Raw genomic sequence first — 19,675 nt, forward strand, 5'->3', positions numbered from 1 at the left:
CACTTTATATTTTTTTTTAAACTTACAGACACATGAATTACATTTAAGGGGATGAAGTGAATGATCTTTTCCATCTAGGGGAATTAATCTATGTAATGTGCTGTCCTAAATGTGACATCTGTCACAGCCTCTATCTCACTTGGGAAGATGGATTCTGTACTTATGAGTAGCTTCTAGGTACTGCAGTAGCTGCCAGGGTCAATTAGCAAGGGGTGCAGTGCAAGAGAAATTGATCTGGGCAGCACAGTATTTGATGCCAAGGACCTGACAGCCCATTATGTGTGTCCTGAGGAGAACTCTGGACTAGGGGTTGCCAACTGGATGCCCAGAAAGGTTAGAGCACATCAGGTGTTCTCCATGAGATCACAGCGTTCAGAATAGTTTAACACAAATGTCACCCTGTCCATGTCTCCCAAACAGTTTCACAATGAAAATCAAGATGTGGAGAACTAACAGGCCATTGGGAGATTTCTCTCCCAAGCGTGTTTCTAATTTGAATTTAGACACCCAAGTACACATACCCACAGATTGTAAGGCAAAGCAAGCCACACCCGGGCCCACTTGCAGAATAGTTACTTTGCCTTCACCCTGATCCCTGCAGCCTGAGAAACTGCACCATGTCAGCTTCTGAAAGCCAGGGAAGGGTGAGAGAATAGGTGGTCCTTGGTAATATTTTACAGCTGTCATTTGCTGTATATTGGTTCTCCACAGTCCATTGCAATTGATTACAGCAAAGATAATATTTACTTGTTGGTAAGAGTTCCAGGAGTCAACTATACTGTCATGTCTGGCAGCCAAAGAAATTTGGTGCTGAGATGTGCTAAATAATTCATGAAGGTCTGTGTGAAAAAATATTCTGAGGGAACCTCAACAGCATCCAGGCTCTGGATCTGAAACCATCCCAACAACTAAAAGGCTCGGAGAGTTCCCTTTTCCTATAAGCATGTTGCTAACTTGTGGAGATGTCAGATCACCTGAAATTGCTCAGTTGGCTGTTAGGGAGGATGTGAGGGCAGGGACAGCCTGCAGCAGTTCTGGTAAAGAAGCAGGTGACACTGCCTGTGCATGCTGCAGGAATATTGATCTCTTTTTTCATCCTGGTCTGGCAGGAGTCAGAAGGATGCCTTACAGATCTTTAAAGTACCACAAGGTATTAGAAAGCTAGTTCTAGCACTGAAGAAAGAGTACCTCAAGTTTCCTACTGCACTTTGGGGTTGCTTGACCTCTAAGAGCAGGACTGAGGAATCAGCTTGCTCTTGGGTAATTGTTTATTCTTTCCTTCTGACCCCTTTTTGACCTTTCCAGCTCAGGAGTCATCATCTCTCCTGAATTCAATGGGAAGAGAATTCAGTAGTATGACCTTAGACAGAAGTTGCCCATCTGTATGCATTCTTCCCAGCACCTGTCTAAGGAAGATCAGGATTACTGTAACTGGACTGAACAGGTCCGGGATCAACACTAGCTCTAATTTTGTAGTGAACCCAACAATTGTGCATCCCTGGAGGTGTCCAAGGTCAGGTTACACAGGGCCTTGAGCAACCTGGTCTAGTGGAAGGTGTACCTACTCATGACAGGGGGCTGGAAATAGATGACTTTTAAGGACCCTTGTAACCCAAACCATTCTATGATTCTATAATCAAAACATCTTTCTCACATCATCAGGTAAGCAAGAGACCCTCACATACCTTTGGTGTACAAAAAGAAATCCTGCCATGAACACCTGCCCCAGAATTCATTTGACTTTGTAAAGGTTTAAGGGAAACAGAAATTAAATTATGATGATTAAACAATAAATAACTATAGTATTTTTTTTATTAAGAAATGACTAGAGGTCATGGAGCAAAGGATGAATAGAAAAGGCAAGAAATGAAGAGGAAAAAAAAAAACCCACGAGGGAAAGAGGGGAAAAAGGAAAATCTTTAACCTGTCAAGGAACTACTGTTTTGAAAGGCAAAAAAGCAACCTAGAGGATTCTGTGGGCTTAATTGGCCTTGGTTCTCTGTAGATGTCTGCTTTGATCCCTGCTTTTTGAATGTACATTAACCTTTAAAAGGCAATAGGAGTATATTGACTTTTTGATTAGTCTGAAAGCAGTCCAATTCCCCAGCCATGCAGCTAGACATTGTAAGAGAGTAAACCACAGGCAGAGCATGCACTAGTCACACAGCAAAAAGAGATTGTCAGCATTTATTTATGGTGCAGTACACGCAATTTCAAACCATATCCTTTCTTTATGAGGAATCTGGATTCCTGTTGACATGAGCTGAGCAAAACTGGGCTGGAGTTCCAGAGGTGGAGAGTGAGCAGCAGGCATGGAGTAATGACTACTGCCAATCCCCACCCATATTCACTTGTCTCCCAGCAGCTTGCTGTTTTGGCGTCAGGTGAGTGGGGATGGAAATCAGGATGTTGCAAGAACATGATTACCCAAACTTGAGCATCTTGGTGTTCTGCCTTGTGGTTTTGGCTGCTTGCCAGATGGTCCAAAGGCAAAGAAGGACAAAACAGCACGACTGAGATCTCAGTCTCGTTATAAGCCTCATTTCTGTATTTTGTAAAAGCATTTTCTTTGGAACAGCTCCTAAAATTACATCTCCTTGCAAGAGGAAAAATGAGTTTCACAGCATATTGCATCAACTGTGTCTATCTTGAGGACACGGAAGTATCAGTATTCAACAGTAAGCTGTGATAGCTGTTACTGAATGTCAAAGAATAGCAAATACTAATGACTCATTAAATCTTCCCCGGTAAGTTTCTGTGTAATGAAAATATAGCAGTTACTTAGTCAAGCTTTAGCACAAAATTCTGATTTGACATAACTTCTATAAATCTTTCAAATGCTGACTGATTTTTTTTTCTAAAATGTCCCATTTTGCATCACACCTATTGAATTCCTTCATTACGAGGTGGAATAATCACTTCCCACCTGGATGGTATTGTCTTCCATATTGCCTTCATTCAATTTGGTATTCTGAGTCTGAACTTCACTGACTTAAACTAAATGAAACATAATGAGAAAAATTGACTGAAAAACTGCATCCATTTTTCCTTGTCAAGCACATTAGTTGGTCAATGGTTATAATCTATCTCCCAATTTTTGTAGCTTAGTTCAAAAAAATAATTTTCCAAGGACTACTGCCTCTGGGACTTGCCTGAACTAGGACACATATTCTGTTTTAGTAAGACCAATGTCAATATCTACATCTCCTATATACTGAACACTAAGTTAATTTATTATTTATGCCACAATAAAATGTAATACTCAAACCAGTATATTTTTAATGAATCAAAATTTAACAGCAATTATCTCAAAATTTAAAGTAAGGAACATTTAATAATTTTCTATCAAGCGAATCTGGCTCTTCCATTGCAGAAAAACCTACAGGAAAACTTAAGAGTAGCATGAGATACAGATTAATATTAAAATTGTGCTTTCAACTTAACCATGCCAAAACTATTAACTCAAATAAAGGTTTTGTGGCTGTAATAAAAAAAATCACCAGTCTCCTGTGAAAATAGAGAAAAGTTGTCTGATAACACTGTAAGAAAACACATAGGGTACAAGTGAATTCAGAGATACATACTATGAAAACATCTGTTTAGAGGCAAGTGTACATGCACAGGAACTCCATTAGAGAAAAATTATTCAGTTGGAATATAAGCAGCTGTTCATAAAGCACGTAATTTTTCCAGGAATTCTGACGTTTTAAAAAAAAGTCTTCAGTGATCCCATATTGTAACTTAAAGACTATAAAATGATAGAACAACCTGTTCTAATTTGATTTAAAAAGTAACCTGTTTTTTTTGGTTTTTCTGTTTATTGCTTAAATGCATTAATGAAAATGTCATTTTGGAAGGTCCATCATTTTGCCTCCAATCACTTGGGGATGGCTCAAAATGTGCTGTGCTTTGCTGGCAGCTTGTAACACCTCTGAAAATAGACAGAAATGTCTATTTTCTGAAACATCCCAAATACTTTCATAACAGCAGAAGTTCCCTGAAATAACTACAAACTGCTGTAGTAGGCTCTGCTTTTCTTGGTAATCTTCTTTCTCTGGACAATCACATTCATGCACAAGGACAGTCATGAAACACAAGCAAGTCATTACTAATTGCAGTTCAGGCCTTCTGTATGGCACGTATAATACTGCTGCAGGATCCTTTCTTTTCATGTATATTAGACTCCCCTCCCAGAAGCCTCTCTTGGTAAGGCCTAGGAGCACTTCATTACTCAACCATTTCAGGGCTGAGCTCTCATATCTGGAGGTTAAAAAAACCTCACTGAACCACTTTCATATTTCCCTTCCTTCTAACTCTTGGGAAGGAGTTTTCGTCATACACAACACAGCTGGGCTTACTGAGCTTGGCTGGGGTGAAGGGGAGTCACTGTGAAATTACAAAATCATGTAATGGAGAAACAATGAAATCAGATCACAAATAGTCATTAAGCTCAAATAAGCAACCTATAGGGAATGCTAAAACAATCTAAAGCTAAAACAATCTTGTAATGACCTTTCGGAATATTGAGCAATGGCAGTAACGGATCTTAGACTCTTTATGCTTTTTACATTAAGACAATCATTGTGAGAAAATAAAATCATAATTAATCAGATTCTATGTAAGTTTAATTTTCTGTAGATAAATTAATCCATTTATCCTTATTTATGCCTATATTTAAATAATTTTATCCATGGACTTAATATAAGCTTATAGCTCCAAGATCTTGGATTTGGAGGCAAGTCTGTTATGTGCCCCAGTGCTGCAGCAGGGTGTCTAACTTTTACATATTCCAACATCAGAGATGCAGGACCCAGGAAACCAACCTGGACTGTGTTCCTCTAATGATGTATGTGCTAAGGAGTCTATGACAGAAAAGCACTAACAATAAAAGGCTTTCTTATTCTGTTGTGCTTCAAACTGTGGGCAATCTGATGACCTCAGATTAGAAGAAAAGAGAGATTGTGCTATTTTTCTGATACATATTTGAATAATCATAAGCTTTAAGAAATAAGTCAGGTAAAGGAGGGCATTGGAGATGAGTGTGCAGTGTAGGATAGAAAACCAGAAAAATGTTCAAAACAAGAATTACAGGAGCCAAGGGAAGAACTGTAGGAGATAATAAATATAAATGTAGATACATGGGGTGCACAGTTATCAAGACTGGTATAAAAAGAAATCTGAATTTCATGCAGAAGATATAGAGGAAGTTTTGAAGGAAGAAGATATTCAGAAATTTGATAGCAAGGAAAACACTTATACTATTTGAAATTCTCCAAGTTTTTAGTGAGTATAAGACAACCATGGATTTTTACCAACTAAGAAAAGATACTTCTTTTAGGTAAATATGATGTTGTCATGACTTTCCTGAAAAGGAAAAGTCATAGCATTCCAAGCTAATGATTAGCTTGGAAGGACTCATTACCTCATGCCTGATATCAAACAAGAACCAGTAACTGGCAGCCATTTCTAATCCTAGTCACATGGTTCTAGAAACCATGATTAGCAATTTAGATGAATTTATGAAATACTAGGTTCCAAGTGGAAAGCCTTTATTCTGCAACTTGAACATTTCCTAGCGCAGTGCCTGATTTCTTATGATGAATTTTCATTTCCTCAGACATTAACCAAATATGGTGTAGTTGGCAAGTGTACAATTCCTAAAGAAATGCCATTGATCCCCCATTCCTTCAAAATTAACAGAAAAAAAGTAGTGCTAGAGCATAAATAATCTGTTCTGTTTTAGATATCTCTGTAAAATGCCCTCACAATACCTGTTGCCTTCCACCAAAAGTGATGAGATGCAATACACATATCTTCACCTAGATGTCCAAATAAATTTAATCAACCTGAACACCTACCCAAACAGTTGTAGATCCCTGAGGCCATGCTCCAGGAATATTAGTTTCTGTGTGGGTGGCTTGTGGGAGGATCCCTTTCCACTTCAGAGAATGAATGAATGAATGATTTTGCTTGCAGCGAGAGGAGTATTCTAAACCTGGATGGACATCTGAGATGCATCTGCTTATTCTGGGAACACAGAGGTCCTCTAGCTTTGGACTCAGTTGCATGAATGCAGCCTAAATATGTAAGAGATGAATGGTAACCAGGAGTGTGTGCTGAACCATCAGCTAAATCACATGCATGAACAATGAAGAAACAATTTAGAATCAGCAAAAATGTTAGGCAAATGCAGATGAAGGGGTTTTTGTAGGTTTTTGTATGTGTTCACTTTTTAGTGCTACTCCATATGCATAGGAAACACAGCTGATTTTTAAATAAATAAATCTACTGGGCTTTTTTAAGCTCATTTTGACTTATGCTAAAAATGATCGAGGATAATGATCAAGGGCAGAACCCCAAAGCCCTGCATTCTTTTGGGGTGCCATTCTTAAATATTGGGAGTATCTGCTGCTCTTGAAGGTATCAGCTGGTGTTTTCTTCAGCATTTTTTTCTTTAATTTAAATAAAAAATTCTTAGCATAGTTTTATTTCTTGAAATAGAACACGTTCCAAGTTAGTTGTGTATTTATGTTGTAAATCTGAAATGCGTGGCAGCAGATGATTCCAGTAAAGCTCAGTTATGAGATTCTGGATTCAAGGGAATTGTTCAGCATAAGTACAGCAGGCACTAACACTGTTTACGGCTTAGGGGGGATCTCTGTGCACAAGCACAATTACAAAGCCAGATTTGAATAACAGATGTTTCCAGCTCCCAAGGTTTTGGTTAACAGATTTTTTTTTTTAATGTAGGCCACATAAAAGAAGTGCTCAAAGTTCTAGGAAAAATGCATTTACATGTTCTCTTAAAAAAGGAATAAAACAGTTCCCAGTTTTAATGGCACTTTGAAAAGGCTCTAAAAGCAATTTAAAACAACATTTATAACGTATTCCAAAACACAGCAGATATGATTATCGCAGTGTACTTATTTGTTTATTAGTTCTCCATCCATTTTAAATATTGAGGTGTTTTTTCCTGTTTGCCTACTGTCACTCAATGCAGAGTCGCTGAAGGAATGAAGACTAAAGATAAGACTAAGACATGATTAAAATAGAAGCCTCTTTCAAGACTGACAGTTGTGATGAAGAGTGGTAAGAGCTAATTCAAAAGAGGTCTCTGTGATGACCTCAATTTTATGATGTGCTGACTCTCCAGGTAATTAAAAATGACCAAGGCCCCAGTGAATGTGATTAAATCTGTCACATAACAGATGTTTCCAGCATAGCTATCTTTTTCAAATTACTTTAATAATATTATAAAGTAACTTCTTGTATTATAAAATTTTAATCTCATATAATAACAGCACTTGCATCATTGTTATAAAAAATGGGGTTAGCACTTTCCTTATGAGTAGTTTCATAAAACTACCTTCCAGGCTGAAATTTGCCATGCTTTTCTTTTATACGCATCTCAAGCAATTTTTTATTTAATATGCTGAAACACAGCAAGATTTCAAGTAACTGGAGTTCTTCAGTAAATGCTGTTCATAGTGTCCACATGTTCTCCACAAAAACAAACACTCAAGTGAAGAGGCTTCACTGAAAAGCAGGTCATACCCTTTCTTTCTTGTGATTGTTAGTACAGTGGCTGACTGTGCCACCCTGTCATCAGATTCCTCACAACTGAAGTATCACAACTGTGCACACAGTCCAAGGGAGAGGGGAAAGAGTGAGAAGTGATGGTGTACATGTGCAATGCCTCTTGGAAAAGCTACTCTTAGCAGGAAATGCTCCCTTTTCTTTTCCCAATGTTTCCCATACCCACCTCCTTATGGTGGGTGTCTCCTGTTTCCTGCCTCCTCCTCAGTTCTCTTGATATATGTGCAGAAATGTATGTAGGTGAAAGACAATGTAAGGCATGATCTGCTCAACTCAGTATTACAGCTTGGATCAGTGACAGCACAATCAGGCTTACAAACAGGGCTCCAGGTGGTCACCTGCAAGGTGGTGTCTAAAACTGTGACAATCACTAACAAAGTTTTCACAGTGGCTTGTGCTCTGGTGGAATATGCTGTAATTACTGGTGACAAGTTCACTGTAGCAAACTCACTGAGCAGTCTGACATTGTCAGGGACCCAGTTCAACAGGTGCAGTAATCATCACAGCTTTGCTATTTGTGCTACTGACACAAGCAGCCATGGAAAATACTTAAATGGCTGCCCCATGTTTCTGTTTCTACAGCAGAAACAACTTTCTTTGGTTTTAATGTGTTGAGTGACATCTCTGAAAAACCGAGGCTTTAGGAAAGACATCAGCCATGTGACTGGAGGAAGTGAAAGTCATTTATGACAGTGCTTGCAAAATTCTTTTCACTAACATTTACAGGTAAAATCACTGCTTACAAGACAACCAGATGTGATGCAATACACAAGAATTTGCTAAAAGAGTTTTTTTAAAATACCCAAGTCAGAAATGCTTCTGAAAAGATGATCAACATGATGCCCTGTACTATCCAATCCTTCTAAATGACACTTTTTTACACATTTGAGTCCATCAGATGAATGGAAATAAATTCTTTAAAGCTTCCAAAATACATATTTTATGGTGTTCTTAGTTAACCTGATTACGAAAAGTATATGAATGCAAATTTATATCCATCAAATTAAGGCCAGGGCTCATAAAATCACACTGCAGTAGAAATATCTCACTAGTCAGGGAGCAGAGGTGCCTTGCAAACACTGAATCATAACCATATTCCTACTTTCTATTATGTAATTCATTCTCTTCTGACTGACTGGGCTTTTGATTTTCATAATGAATGCAAATCAAAATGACTTTACGTCAATTGGTTAGATGGTATTTTTAAGCAATTAGCATGCAAGCATTAGTATTACAAATATGATTAAACAATTATTTGGCAAATGCTTTTCCCCTGGTTGCCTCCTATACATTTCTCTACATTTCCTTCATAATTCTTACTCATACAACCATAAAACTTGACAAATTCAGTTTCCAGCTTTCCCTCTTATTACATAGTTTAACCATAGCAAATACTTCAAGTGCAAAAGGAAAAAATAATATCAATGGGGACTGGAAAGGATAAAAATAAGACTTCAGAAAGAATCTGAGAGAAGTAGAAACTGTAAGTACATCAGTAGTTATTGGATGCCACAGAACAGATGTAAAATTAAAGGTTGTATGTCAATTATGAATATATAGACAGGGAAAAGTCTACTATTAGTACAGTAATCTAGCCTAACCAGATACCTAGAAACCATATAATTGTCCTTCAAATTATCAATATTCTGTAACATGTCAGTCACATATCTGTATATATATATATTTATGCTTTTAAGTGTTGGGACAGATATTTCAGTTAAATATAAAACAATGCTTCCTTAGTTACACATTTAAAGTTTTATTTAATACCAATATTAAACATTTGTTTAGAATACATCAGTTTCCCTGGGGAATATTGAAATATTTTCAGTATATACCCATAAACCATTAAATATACCCATATTCTGGTAACATATATCTCTCTCTATAAATTTATAATCATACTCTGCAAAAGTTGACTCTCTGGAACAGTGATATCATTCCTGCTATAGAGCTTCCCAAAATCAAGAATAGTGGAATGATGTGGATCATTCTGAACTTGGATGTAAACCCTCAGTTAAAAGACAGTCTGAATACCACAGGCTGAGTGTACTAAAAGTGATTTCCCACAAGATTTGTGCTCAGAAGGCACAGTTGTTGGCAGTCAGACAGTCATACACAGCAAATATGAGAACAAAGATAGTACTAATTTGTAAGCGTTATATTCATTATTCATAGTATACAGTTAGTTGATAAATGGAAAAATGTCACATTTGTAAGCACATTTTTTTTAAGTTTGGGAAATGCAAATGCTCAGCTCAGAAACACTGTTTTGAGATTTAAAGAGTTTTGCTGATCCACTGTTTTCCCTTAGAAAACCACAAGCCAGGTAGACCACAAGAAGCAAACGGTAAAAAAATGACAAAACTATGTATGAACTCCATGTTATTCAAGGATACAAAAATTTAGGAGGAATACAGGAATAGACTAAATAATATTCTAAGCTGCTTTAAGTTATCAGAAAAATATGTTAGCATCAGACTGGAAAAATGTCTAAAATTAGGCACCAGTTTTCACAGAGAATATTATTTGATTACAGGGGATATAAAAAGGTATGTGTGTTGGCGTGAAACTCGGGATAATATCAGAGGAGGCTATTTCCAGTGCTTAACATGGAACCTGGGGAAAAGATGGCTTTTAGGGAACTGTTATAAATGTCTCTGTCTACAGCATCTACTTCCAGTAGTTGCTGTTACAGATTTTTGACCTACATTTTAGGTCACAAGGTATGTGTCTGAACGTGAGCTTTCCTAATTCTGTTTAAATTCAGGTTTTTCTGGGAAGGAAGACGTTAAATCTCTGTTTTCCATTAAATCTTTGCTGTGATCCAGTTCTAGGTGTCAGCTAAATAAATTCTTAGGAAGCACCAGGAGACCTGACTGAGGCAAGGTGCCAAATACATACCAAAGTCCAAGGCCTCACAAAGAGCCATGGAAAACGCTAAAAAAATAGCTTGGCAGGAATAAAGAGCTGGATCATGGCAATCACTGACATATTTCTGTTCTCACTATGATAATTGGCTGTTTTCAACCAGGTGCCTCCTCAATGGTATTTGTCAGGGAAGGATATTTCCTGGATATATCCAAACCTCCCTGGTGACTCTCAACACGTCTTTGAGATGTCCGTTGGATGCTTCTTACATGCAAGGCCCCGTTTTTAGGTGTCCACCTGGTCCTAAAGTCTTAACAAATTTTGTAAATGAAAACCGTGGATCTTACTTAGATATAGGAAGTCCATTAAAGGAATTAAAAAGTAGGCAGTGCTATTTTAAACTTAGGAAAGCTACAATCTTGAAATGTAGGTTTTGTTGTTTTAATTCTTCCTACCAGTTGGAAGTGCGAGCACATCTCTTTTTCTTTATGAGTGAGTCAAAAATTCTATCTTTTAGACTGAAAAGGACTCTATAATTTTCCTTCAAATTGCAAATGAAAAGACAGTCACTGACCACAGTATAATTGCACTGCTCTATCTCAATAAGTTAGCTATAAAAAGACACGTTTGTTCTAACACACACATCTCTTTGTTTCCAAAAAAGCAGTCTATCTTGAAATTCGGCATTTGGACAAGAAAGCCAGCAGAATGTGTAATTCAGAGGCCATTTGTGTCAGCTTTGTTTGAAATCCTACTCTAAATCTGAATGACAGAGAAAGAATGTGGCCCCCATTCATATGACACCGAGCTGAAAAATTACGAGCATTAACAGCTTTCCAGTCATCTCCTTGAAATCTGCAACTCCATTTGTAGTGGATAGGGTTTCTCAAAACACTATTCCCCACATCTAATGCTTCAGACCATGGCATTTTGTAACACATTCATCCAGCATATCACATTCACATGGCATAGCACAACCACTGAAGGAAAAACAAAGGAAAAATAGCAGAAGATTAATAGATGGTGAAAGTGTGGAGATAAGGCTGAAGGTAAGCAAATATATTAACTATAACTCTGTGCTCACTACGCTAATCTGGAAAGGAAGCATCTTCAAATCTGAAATAGGAAAGTCATACCTAAAATTGCATTTTAAATTTTCATATTGAAGTACTTTTCAGTGGGTAGGTACCTGTATTTAACTGTGTGGAATGAAACAGAGTATTTGTGAAGCATTATATAAATTTTTTTGGTAAATTTGTCTGAACTCCTTCACAACAGAATGCATGAATTTTGCTTATGCTGACATTTAAGGTTACCCTTGAAAGTAACCTTTTTCCATCTTGACAAAATGGTCTTCTCTGCCTACATCTTCATTTACCATCTGCACTGCAGACCAGTACATTTCCTTCTTAAACCTTCCCAGAATCCCTTCATGAAAAAATGAAATCATTGCCATCTCTGCTTTCAAACTTGACACTGATTATGACAGAAAAAGAAAATAAATTAAAGGATTGAGGTATCCTGAACTTCTATGGGTAAAGGCCTACCAGGAGAGGAGAGAAAAGAGGGATATTTTACAGGGGCATGTAGTGATAGAGCAAGGAGGAAAGACTTAGATTAGATACTGGGAAAAAATTCTTTGCTGTGAGCATAATAGGGCACTGGAATAGGATGCCCAGAGAAGCTGTGGATGGTGGAGGTGTCCAAGGCCAGGCTGGGTGGGACTCTGAGCAACTTGGTCTGGTGGGAGGTGCCCATGGCAGGAAGGGTTGGACCTTGATGATCTTTAAGGTCCCTTCCAGCCCAAGCTATTCTATGCTGGCACAAGTGCGTAGTGCATGCATTGCACAGCCTAATGCCCACAAAATCAGTTTTCTTAGGGTTAAGCTAACTCAGTTCCTAGCACAGGTGTTTAGCATCTCTGGATTCCTGTCAAATACAGTCACAAGTGTGTCAGTGGCCATGTCGCTAGTTCCCTGACATCACAATAATTACTAGCAAACTTCTGTTAATTCTGGAGAAGTCTGTACTTCCCCCTACTTTAACTTAATCAAAGACAGAACTGAGTGGGATGTTATGTATTACATTTGAGCTCTGCTAACAAATAGCAACATTCCAGATCAAAATAGTTGTTTATAGTTGACATGGTAAGAAACACTAAAGAGGTAAGCTGTGAGGTAAATTCATTCATGGAGGAGAACTTTAGGAACACTTTGAATTAAGCTCAGTGTTTTCCTTCCTACTGTTATCCTATTTGAAAAAGAGGCAGAAAAATTATACTAACAATAGTTGTATATAGTCAGGAACATTGCAACTGTTGTTAAACAAAAGTGCAAATAAGAACTTATAATGTAACAGTTTATAACTGATGTAGAATAAAACTATATTAATCCTATTAAAATATTAATTGATTTTGAATTTGAAGCAACGTAACAACCATAGAAAATAATACATACGTATCCAATCAAAATTTGCAGAGAGCTTCTTGATTTTGCAATTAAGAAATTTCATTTCCTACTTCACTGAAGTTGAGATAATCACAGAAAATGTCAAATTTACAACATAATGAATCCACTTCCTACAAAACCAGACAATGTACGCTTAAAATGCAGAATATTGGTCAAAGTCTCTCACATCCAAATTCTACCGTAAGAGAAGAAACACATTTTTGAAAGTGGACATCAATATGTTAAAAATTATGCCTTGAAATCATACTGTCTTCAAATGCAAGCACAAGATAAAGTAAATCTTAAATATAAATGAGATAATCAAAATAATTATCTTAACAGTCTCTCTCTCATTTGTCGTTCTCAATTTGAAAATTCAATCAACAAGATACAGACAGTGTTTTTGAAAGCATTCATCAGCCTCCACTACTCTCTAGTAGTTATCCCTATTAGAGAGGAAAACTAAAAAGAGAAATTATGACAAAAAAGTAGCAAACTGCCAAGGTATGAAAGGACAGAAATACAATTGTTAAAGACATCCTCTTTCATTTCTAACCTTTCTTTGAACTGGCATATAAATGAAAGGTAACATGTTCATGAAGAGAATATAATTTGACTTTATTACCTCATCATAACCAGCACATTATAAACTAATTTGGGATACTCAAAGTTAAATAGAATAATGCACAAAAAAAGCCTATCCTTGAATTAAGGAGCTCTGAAACATACAAAGTACTTAATTATGATTTTCTCAGCCCAAACTGCTTTTTAGTAATTTTTAATGGATTTTTTCTTGATTTCACTTCTTTTCCCTATCGTCTCTGAGGTTGCCCCAACCAATTTTTAATTCTCTTCATACATTAGAGCTTCATGCATTTCCAAACTTTTCTTCTTTGTCTGCTACCTCAGATACTAGTTTTCAAAAACCTGAATCTAATTACAGGTTGATGAACTACTACAGACAAGCAACTTATATTGTAACTAAGTAGAAAAAGTCATATTTCAAAGTCTTTCAAAACTGCAAAATAGAAGTTCACAGAAAATCTTTCCACAGGGGTTTTAAATATATTTGCCATCAGCAACAAACAATTCATAGTATAATTCAAAATTGCAGAACAATATATATGATTTTCCTACAAAACAGTAACTTGTCACAAAAACCAGAAAAAAAGTTATTAGCAATTCTGTTGAAAATCATGTGTTCAAAAAATGTGAATATTTATAGCAAATAACATTTACTTCTTAGATTTATGTATAAATTCTTACCTAAGCTGTTTAAAAGCTTCTGCTTTCACAAGTGGTGTTTCTACAGAATGTTCAAAAAGTGCCCCTTCAGGTCCTGCAAAACAAACCAAAAGATGAAAAACATTGTAATGTAATAGCTCAAATATAACACAAAAATAGCAAGAGTGGCTTTTTTAATATGGCCATTTCGATGTTGGACATCAAGAGAACACATGTTAAGAATTAAAAGACAATTGAAATACAGCTATGTTATTACCATTGCAGTATTGGTTGGACAAATACAATATAGAAGTAATGTAAATGTACAGCTTTAAATTATTAAAATGGTCTGAAGACAGATAAATTTTAAACTACTTACAGAAATAAAATAAATAAATAAGATTTATACAATGTAACTTTCAATACAGTTACTAGAGATAATTAAACCCATACAAAATCTTTGCAAATGCTACAATCCTAAATAATCATATTTATTTTAGACTGCTCCATGCACATCACAATTTCTGTCATATAGCTTCATCAAAGATTTTCCCCTATTTACAGGCAGACTTGCTGAATATGAAATGGTGTTTCTGCTAGCAAGATGTTAATGACAATGGGATCAGATAGTTTACACCTTGATATATGTGTAGTTTCATTCCAAAGAGGAAGAAACAGCGGGCACCCAGCCTCACCAGGAGCCTGCTCAGGTCTCTGTTGGACCTGAAAATCTTCCAAGGACCTCGATTTCTGCTCTCCTGAGTATTAACATTATTTCAGTGTCACCAACCCGGTGACCACCTTCCACCTAAACTCCACTAGGATTAGGAAATCAGCTGACGTAGGACAAAAGCCCCTCAGCAACAGAGGCAGCTCAAAAAAAGCAGCTGAACACCACCACCTACAGCAAGGGTGGAGCCTCTCAACTTCTGTTCCTTGGCTTTTTGAGTGTACTCATCAAAAATGGAGAGGTCTTAGGTTGAGAGATCTTCTCTGGCTTTGAGGATTCATATACCTGAGCACACTGAGGTGAATACGTAGCAAGGCAATATATTTTAATAGTTAGGATATTAGTCAAGGTGGCTTGTCTGGCTGCTCTTTATGCCATTACTCTCTGGAAAGAATTCTGAGCTGTAGAAATCCCTATGTTAGGGATTTGGGCTCTGTCTAGACAGAGAATGGCAATGGAGGATTAAAAGGTATGGGGTAGATTGTATAAATGTGGTATTAGATTCTATTAAATGTGGTATAAAGGGAAAAAGAGAATTAAAAATTGGTTGGGGCAACCTCAGAGAGCATGGTAAAAAGAAAAGAAGTGAAATCAAGAAAAAACATTAAAATTAATTGCTGAGCCAACTGATAGGAAGACTGTCTCTTCATGAGGATTGCAGGAAAATTCTCAGGATGTCCTGAGAAGGCATAAAATGTGCCGCTTTTTGAAAAGAGTTTTAGCTGAAATCCCGATTTCCTAGAATGAAATCTCCTTGGATGGAAGAGAAGAACACAAGAATTACCATATTAAATCACTTCACCACTTTGAGCAATCATTCATTTACTAAGTTTGAATTTAAATTTTATTTAGCTGTTGATACTCTTATAAATTTAAATAGATTAATTTTTCTGTAAATTACAAACTGGCATGAATATAATACTGGAAAATATAAAATTTATTAATTCAGACAGAGCATTAACCCTGCTTCATTAACATTTCAGTTCACGTTCATTAACATTAAGAATATTCTGCAGCTTAAGGAATTAAAAATGTTTATCAGAAAATGCTAATTTGATACAACTAAGATATTTTGCAGGGATATACTGATACGTCAAAAGTGCAGATGTGGCACCTGGGGACAAGATTTAGTGGTAGACTTAGCAGTCTTGGGTTAATGGTTCAGCTTGGTGATCACAAGAGTTCTTTTCCAATATAAATGATTCTATGATCCCATGATTCTATAAAGCAAGGAAGTGGTTACAGAGATAGTATCAGTTTCATGGAAATAGGGGCTAATGGAAGAAAGAGAACAGGAAACATCAGTGTTAATGTTCTGGGCACTGGCCAGATGGTGCAAAATGGAATGAAAAGGCTTATTTCTATATTCTAGAGCTGTCACCTCTAAGCACAAATAAAACCTTGACTTTAATGTGAGTAAAACTTCTTCATCAAACAGCATTAAGTTTTAACAGTATGCCACTAAAAGAAAAAAATCTCAGGGCAACCTTTTTTGGAAAATGGTCCTAAATTGATTTTCTGTCTTCATTTCCTAGTTTAACTGTGATATGACTATTACTATATTTACTGTTTTTTAGGCTACTGTTTATTAAGATATTGTAATTTATTCTTAAATACACAAGAACAAGATACTAATTTTCTCCATGACAGGATTGAAGCCAGCAAGATTCATTAACACCCCACACACCCTATCAAGCAAGGACCATTTGCCTTCTCAAAGCCTAACAGAATGTTTACTCATACCCTCAAATTGCCTCCTACTTAACTTACCTTCTGAGCAGAAGTGTTTAAATTAAACACTCACTGTCACATTGCACTTCAGCATTAGCTACGCAAACTGAAATCCTTTGCACAGAACAGTGCAAATACTCCAGGGGATTTTTATAAAAGACAAACAAGCAGAAGGGCAAGTAGTAAACTGGAGAAAGGGTGACAGAAATATGCTTCTCTGCAAAAAAACTGATCCTCTCTGCCCTGCCAGCTTTCCTTTAAGGAAAAAAAGCGTAGGTGTGGCACCTGGGGATGTGATTTAGAGGTGAACATAGCAGTGTTAGGTTTATGGTGGGATGTTAGAGATCTTCTCTAACCTTTAAAATTCTATGTTTCTATGAGCCTGCCATGACGACTTTATAGAACCAGTCAATACAGTTACAAGGTGGTTTCACTGTCACCAGTGCCAGCTGAATGTACAAAACCTTCCCAGAATGAAACATAGATGTTCAGTACTGCCACAGCAACATAATAAATGCCTGCAAAATACAGATCCTTACTGAAATAATATTGAAAAGGATGCAGTTTTTGTCCATGCTCCTTCAGGAGCAGTAATTTTCACAAAGGGCTAAACTCAGCTTCAGTTTCATATACACTGAGATGTGTCTGTGATGTAGATGTCACAGATGAGCCAAAGGCAGTGTTTCTTTGCCTCCTCCTATGTCCTTACTGTCATGTGGGACACCCTTGTGTGGCCTGCCTGGCCTCCAGCTGCCACAATCACAGGAAGCATCTCCTGGAGATAAAGTGATACCATGTGGTGTCTGTCTCACACAGCCCAGGGTGTTTCACACGCAGCTGGATGTCAATGTTTGAGCATGTGAGCTCAGCCTCTATCCACTCTCCTCCAAGGGAGATGACAAGCCCCGGAGCCCTCCCCAAAGGGGAGAAGAGCATTTGGTGGGCACAAGAGCTCTGCCCGGGACTGGTGCCGGCATCTCTCTGTGCTCCAGGGAAGCGTGACCACCCAGACCTGCCAGTGACCTGTCGCAGACATCTTTTATGAAAAATCTTTTCTTAGGATTTTTCCTTGTGTGAAGCTGCAGTTTCAGCAACGAAAAGTAAACAATGGTTATCTGCTGCTGTGGAATGCAACAGGTAGACCTGTGATTGGTCTCCTGTGGATGTTTGGATTTCCTGACCACTCATGGCAGAGCTGGCTCTTGCTCTGTCTGAGACACAGATCTTTGTTATTCATTCTTTTCTATTCTTAGCTTAGATAGCTTCTGAAGAAACCTTTTCCTTTCTATTTCTTTTTAGTATAGTCTAATGTAACATATATCATAAAATAATAAATCAAGCCTTCTGATCATGGAGTCAACATTCTCGTCTCTTCTTCATCCTGAAAACCCTTGTGACCACAGTCACAGTGACCCTGTGGGGTATCGGAGGCATGTTCCTGGTTGAGGCTTTGCCCAGGCATTTGTTCTTCTTTGATTTGCACTGTTCTATTCTACACAGGGGCCAGAGAATGTCTGATTGAAATAGTATGAGTTGAAACATACTAATTGCAGGAAAATGACAGATGTTGGGTTGGACTATATTACTCTTAGACATTTACCTTTGTCTTGAAATATCATAAATCATACATATTTGCTCTCTGCTATATTATATTTTAGTTGAAAACTGTCAGGTTTTCTAAAAATCATTACTGAGCTTTTCATCATTCACATAAATAAGGAGAAGTAAAATCAAATAGTTCACTACACAGTACATAAAAAACTGAAAAATGTTCTTTGTGTATTTTAAGCCAATGATTATCTGTTTTTCATGGTATGAACTTTTCAAAATTTATTTCACATTGATCTTATTCTCTATCTAAGATGTTTAAAAATAGTCTCAGTATATATTAGTGTTACTAATTTATCATTCATGCTAATAGTATCATTAAAATCACAATAATTTCTCCTTCATGCTAATAGTATCATTTAAATCACAATTTTAATAAATTAATTTGAAGCAAAGTAGGCATGAATCTCCTCTCACTTACATTAATTTTACACTGAAATAACCTCACTGACTAATGTATTTGCTTTTGAATTTTACTACAGTGTAAAAAAAAACCAGGCAATGTGTCTTAGTACAATATCTGCTGAAGTAAATAATTATTAATGCACTGTAAAGATTAATATTGGATGAGTGAGTCATTAATATTAGCATAACAATTTCAACTCGTGTATGAATGATTTTTACTTACTTTGAGCAGAGACAGACCTTTTCCAAATCAGTTAACAATTATGCAGTTTTTCATATCTTTGTTAAACACGCTTTTCTATTAAAGTTTAGCATCCCTTGGGCAAACAATAATTATTTGATATGGTTTCCTGGTTAAACAAAGTTGTAATTTCAATTAGGTTAAAAAGTAAAAAACCTTAAGATAAGACCCTCTGGCGTAAACAAAATTTATTAACACAATTATTATAACTTAACTTTCGTTTTGAAACACTAATTGTATAGTTACTACCATATTTATAGTTTTGACAGTGAAATAATATGAATCTATTCATTGAAATGAAGACCTCAGGATTCCAGAGGACCAGTAATTAGGGAAGGCCAAACATGACAGTTGCAATCAGATAAAAAAATATTAAAAACTTAATTGAAAAGAAATTACAGAATAATTTCAATATTTCCTTTGATGGATTCTTCTGCTCAAAAAGAGAAATCACACCTTGATGTATCTATTTTAACACCACCTAGAAAATGAAGGTTGACTTTATCAGGTTGTATGAAAGGAAGTAGCTTTTCATGTGATAACTTTGACATATTACTTTGTAAATGAGTACTTCAGTGATTTGAAGAAACAGCCTAAGACAAACTTTTCTCTTGACAGGTGACATTTAAGATATACTACAAATATCTTCCTGTGACATATGTGCTACTCACAGAACAGAAATACAGTAGCTTTCACTTTGAAAGATAAAACCGTATAAAAATATCAGAGAGATATTTCTCTCCCCTAAAGTTTTTACAGATCAGACTCATTACTACTCAGAATGGAATATCTAGAATTTTTTCAGCTTCAGACAGTGTGCAC

At 36.6% G+C, this 19,675-nt stretch overlaps 1 protein-coding gene across 5 annotated transcripts in view; it reads right to left on the minus strand.

The window, feature by feature from the left end:
- SGCG (sarcoglycan gamma) overlaps positions 1 to 19,675 on the minus strand; it is a 104,725-nt gene that overhangs the window by 5,813 nt on the left and 79,237 nt on the right. For all 5 annotated transcript variants that reach the window (XM_071434072.1, XM_071434069.1, XM_071434071.1 and 2 more), the window contains one exon: positions 14,181 to 14,253. In XM_071434072.1, the coding sequence (XP_071290173.1) occupies positions 14,181 to 14,253 (73 nt within the window). The remainder of the gene's footprint in view (positions 1 to 14,180; positions 14,254 to 19,675) is intronic.

Source organism: Agelaius tricolor, unplaced genomic scaffold (assembly GCF_023055355.1).
Source record: "Agelaius tricolor isolate 1412-34295 unplaced genomic scaffold, bAgeTri1.0.p SCAF_9, whole genome shotgun sequence".
Lineage (NCBI taxonomy): Eukaryota > Metazoa > Chordata > Aves > Passeriformes > Icteridae > Agelaius > Agelaius tricolor.